The sequence below is a fragment of the Phalaenopsis equestris genome, unplaced genomic scaffold (assembly GCF_001263595.1).
Source record: "Phalaenopsis equestris unplaced genomic scaffold, ASM126359v1 Scaffold000339, whole genome shotgun sequence".
Classification (NCBI taxonomy): Eukaryota; Viridiplantae; Streptophyta; class Magnoliopsida; order Asparagales; family Orchidaceae; genus Phalaenopsis; species Phalaenopsis equestris.
Genome location: NW_018164781.1, coordinates 183,448 through 188,732, shown reverse-complemented (window position 1 = coordinate 188,732; position 5,285 = coordinate 183,448). Strand labels below are relative to the sequence as shown.

Here is a 5,285-nt window from a genome sequence, read left to right as displayed (position 1 = left end):
ACACAGAGATTATTTAATATGGTTTTGTGGTGTTATCGATGAATTTTGATGGTATTATTTACACTTTTTTTTGTGGCAGCGTTCATGGCATTATTTACGGTATTATTCTAGTGTTATCGGGGGATATTGACGTATTATTGGAGAGAACCAGTGGTGTTATTGGAAATATCCCTGAGTGTTATTGGCATGTTTTGCCCGAGCTGGCGTTATACATGTTTTTTGCAGTATTATTCATGTGTTATGGCGGTATTAGTAGTATGATTATTTTAGTATTATTGGTGTGTTGCGGCGGTGTTATTGTCATGTTATTGGTGACGGCGTTCATGATGTTATTTAATTGTGTTATTTCAATATTATCGAGATCATTTTTGCGGTGTTATTAGAGAGATCCAAAGATGTTATTGGCGCGTTTTGTGATGATATTAGCGCATGTTTGCAACTTTTCGTGTTTTTGTAGTTTTTTGTTTAAGTTATTGGCGCATTTTTAAAACAACACCCAAAAAATCGCAATAACAACATAAAAACGCGAGCTGCCACAATACCACTCATATAAAACCAAACTAACACTTCAATAATATCATAATATCACCACAATAACACAACAATAACACTGAAATAATAACATTTGAAATACCATCACAGTCGTCGCAATACCTCCCACTTAAATAACACCACAACAAACCATAATCATGCTTCAATAACAATAAAAAAATCACAATAACATCTATCTAGAAAAAAAAATCACGATGCCTCTCAAATAACACCGCAAAAAAACTACAATAGCACTATAGTCGCCGCAACAACACTATAGCCCTCAAGTCTCTTAGGGACCAATTTCAAAAATATATTTTTTTCTTTTTTTTTAATAATTTTTTTAATATATTTCAAATAAGTTTGTTTTTAAGAAGTTAATAGTATTTTTTAAAATAAGTTCACTTATTCTCAAGTAGTTAAATATGTTAAACATCATATCAAAATATAAATATTAGGAGTCATGCTAATTTTTAAGTGTATTTAAACAATACAAAGGTTGCTTTCAGGGAACATCCCAACATTGACAAAATGATTTACAAGATTTACGTCATAATTTTTTTACAAAATATTTATGTTGGTTGTCTACTAATTAACGTAACCCTCCACTTTTTACACCCAGGACCTGGGAACCGGCACTTGTATTTACACATCTCACGGCACTTGTATTTACACATCTCACACCTAAACTGACATATTTACATAGCACATTGGTACTTTAAACCTATGAATGAAACTATGCGCTGAAAATATGATTACTATGTTTATAAATATAAAAATTTAGCTGTGAAATATGTAATTACATAAGAGTTGGGTGCTATATGTGTAAATGCTTCTAATTAAAAGCAACAAATAACATAGGATTATAGGAGACATTGCAAGAAATTTTGTTGAATTAGCATCATCAATGTTCAAAAGAACAAAATAACAGCATACAATAAAACTTTCGGATACCAATGATCCAAGAAAACACAATTAAACCAACAGATATGTACAAAATGGTGTCAAACAAGCAATAAAAAAGACACAAATCATGTTGAACAAATAGAGTTTTTCTCCAATCCAAAGACACTAATAAAAACTACCAGTTATTTTTTACAATCTTTGGCTTTTCAAGTATGAACTTACCTTCCTTGTACTTCTGTGACTCCTCATAAGCTTTCTCATACTTCCAACCCAACACCTCGTTACAGTCCGAGCAATAAATGTCGGCGACGGTATGCAACCCTGTCATGAGATGGCGATCTTCCTTCGGGCCAACGACTATGTTCATGGCATGAGAAAACAGAAAGGCGCGACCATTTCTCCCCTGAGGAATTGTTACAATGCAAAAAGATTGAGAGACTGATTCACCAAAGTAAGCTTTGATAGCAAAATTTACTCATTTGAAACAATTAAGAAAAAAAATATTGATAATATGAATCAAAGGAAGAAAATTTATGATATCCTGACATGTTTTGATCAGCGTGAGGTTTCAAATTTATTGGATTTGCATTAAGAAGAGTAAAAATGTAAAATTTGATAGATTATTCCAATATTATTACACACATCTCAAAAAAAGGGGCATTTACACACATACGGCCCAATTCCTATGTATTTACATATTTAAAAGCTAAATTTTGTTTCTGTAACATTTGAAAAAATGATGTTGATATGGATAACTTTGCAATTCATGGAAACAAGTCCGCTACTTTCATAGTATTATCAGAAACATAAACATCAATTAACCAAATGATGCAGAAACACAAGCAACAACAAGTTTTAGAAGTTGGGTAATAAGTTATCCTCACAATATTTGCACAAAACTCATCATAGAGAAGAATAATTCACCAAAATAATCTTTGATAGACAAAAAATACTCTATAAAAAAGACAAAATGGATCATATCAATAGCAGAGCAGGTTTCCATCCAATCCAATTCTACAAAATATGGGTCATTTTGTTATTGAGGCAATTACATACAGACCACCCGAAACATTATTATTTACCAATCAAGCATCCTCTTTCATCCATTTTTCAAATTCTCGCTCAAATATCAAAATTTATGGTAAAACCTCAACCCATACTTTTCATTTTTACCAAATTCTCAAAAGTTTGATCTTGTCATGTTAATAATTACCTTGGCGCTTAATTTGTAAATATCAATATTTTGGGTGGTCTGTATATAATTATCCCTTTTATTTTATTTTAAGAAAAAAGACCATCTCCAAAACATTAAAAATTTCTCCTTTTAGGATTTAGGGGTTGTTGGGGATACTATTTCTAGCAAGATTTAAGAACATAATTTTGTAGATTATAAATTCTATTCTGTCTCATTATTCGTTAAATTCATGATTTGTTGAACCTCATCATTCATGAAATCTAATAAATTGAAGAACTTCTCCCTTTTACAAATCTTAAACACAAAATAGACAAACAATTTATGAACATTTAGAAAGTTCTAACAAATTTCATGCAAAACAGCTTTCAGTTCTAATTCTCTCAGAAAGTATTAAATTTGGATTAACAATAGTTACTGAATCAAACTCCAATTAAACCCTAATTGAAGCCAAGAAAAAGCCCCTTCATTTCGCTTCAGACAGAGACAACCCTCTCCAATTTCTAATAATCTCACAAACTAAAACACCCAATGGACCACAAAACCATAATCAGCAACAGATTTCAAAACAAATTTCAATAAATTCACCTGAAAATCTTTGGAAATGACATCATCATGAAAGCAGACATGATTTCCACAATTGCAACAGTTAATAAATCGGGGAACAACTAAATCAGCCATAAGACCCTTATCCCTCTCCTGTCACAAATCAGTCAAGATAACAAGTATTTCGAAATCGGGCCAAAATCTAGCAGAATAATGAATGCATCAATAAACCGAAACCCTAATACCAAATTGCAGAATCCTCAACTTACGCCAAGTAAGAAAGAAATAAACAACTAACTGTGGATTAAAATAATGTGAAAAGGAAGCTTCGTCTTCCGATTTCTCCTATCTCCTCTTCCCTGCTCGAAAAGGATCCGACGGACTGTTATCCACTTGTGAAGTTTGTAAGGAGGCGGAAAGGGAACGTGAAATAGGAAGAAGAAGAAGAAGACGATGATGGCGAAAGAAATCAACAAACAAATAAATAAATAACTTAGAAGAAAAACCACAATCGGGAATCGAGAAAGCGTGGAATGGAGGAGAAAAAAAGCTGTGGCTGAAAGTGACGGAGTTTCTGCGCCACAGAGAAAAACAGAGGCGCCCCCTGAAACTTCATTAATTAGTTATTTATGGTGTCTGTTAAACTTTAAAAATTATTATTATTATTATTATTATTATATTTTTTTAAATAAAAATTCAACCTTAAAAAATTTTTTTGGGGATTAGATTTAATTAAATTTAAGTAGATTATTTAGCTATTTATTTTAACAATTAATAATTTATAGGATGGGAATATTTTGATATTTATTTATTTAAACAGTGTTAATTAAATTAAATAAATTATAATTAATCTAATTTGGCATTTCAATTGATGTTTAATTAATCATTTCTATTATTAATTAAATAATAAGTTATATTCAGACAAATAAAACTAATGCCAATTTAGTTGAGAGAATAAGTTCTTAATTCAGAGTATTTAATCAAATGAAATTACAAGTGATATTAATGTTTTTTTAGTAGGGAAATTTACACACCTAATGCTTTAAAGTTATAATCGCCAACTAAAGCTTCAAAAGGACTATATTGACAAACTTTTTTGTTTTTCAACTCCATGACACTCAGCTCAATCAGTTCATTAATGAGATGGACTACCTGAATATCTTTAATAACTCATTATCTATAATAAATCAATCTCTTACTATCTTTACGAGAAAGTCTATTTAGATCACCTTCTGTTGTTCATTATCCATACTCTTATATCCAACCCTTAAGTGAAGAACTTTCTTGATTCTTTTGGTCACATGCTAACTCTATGTCAAATTGTTTACACCTTTCATATGTAAGAAGAACTATCATGGCCACAGTCATCAAGTCCACTAATCCACCTTCATCTAATAGAGGACCTATTTGGCAATCGTTATTAGTTTCTACGACATATACACTATCTCCAATCACCTTCATCTTGTGTTTTCTCCACCTTTCATAATGACGCTGTCGTAGTTAAGTCAAGCCATCTCAATCTCCATGGAAGGCCAATCTAATCGCTTTTAGTAGCCTTTTGTGACTTTCATATGCCATCATTTTATATTCTTAAACTCATGTTATCTCCACCTTTAAGGCAGGAAAAATTAGACCTTCTAATACCATTGTGTCATGTTTTTTTTAATTTATAAGGGAGTAACTTCTTTTAAGCTTCCACAAACTTTTTATACTATCTAATTGTAAACTTCATATTGTGTCGTTCCCACACCAAGAGAAGACTAACTTGGTCGGTTTTAGTGGCCCCCACAACCTTCCATACCTCAACATTATTTGCTTGAGATCATTAACTCTCTAACTATAAGGTCAAATCAACCTAATCATATTCAATTGACTTTTTAACTTCTTGTGATGATATATATTCATTTTTTATATCATTTTTTTCAATTATAGCGGAGGATGAAAACAAATTAAACCATTTTTGGTCGACTCAGCAACATTTTCGTGTCATTACATTGTTGTCTTCAATTATTTTATTTTCAACATCATAGGGGGTTCGATCTAGCCATATTCAACAACATCTATGAATTTCCTTATGTCACTACATAAATAACATCAGGTTATGCTGTCT

At 31.3% G+C, this 5,285-nt stretch overlaps 1 protein-coding gene across 1 annotated transcript; it reads right to left on the bottom strand.

The window, feature by feature from the left end:
- Positions 1-1,469: 1,469 nt before the first annotated feature.
- On the bottom strand, positions 1,470-3,764 carry LOC110025879 (protein yippee-like At4g27745). Its single transcript, XM_020726561.1, has 3 exons — positions 3,474-3,764; positions 3,218-3,328; positions 1,470-1,840 (listed from the first exon to the last, which is right to left on the bottom strand). Exons 2-3 carry the CDS (start codon positions 3,308-3,310, stop codon positions 1,613-1,615), a joined length of 321 nt encoding a protein of 106 aa, XP_020582220.1. The 5' UTR covers positions 3,311-3,328; positions 3,474-3,764; the 3' UTR covers positions 1,470-1,612.
- Positions 3,765-5,285: the final 1,521 nt, after the last annotated feature.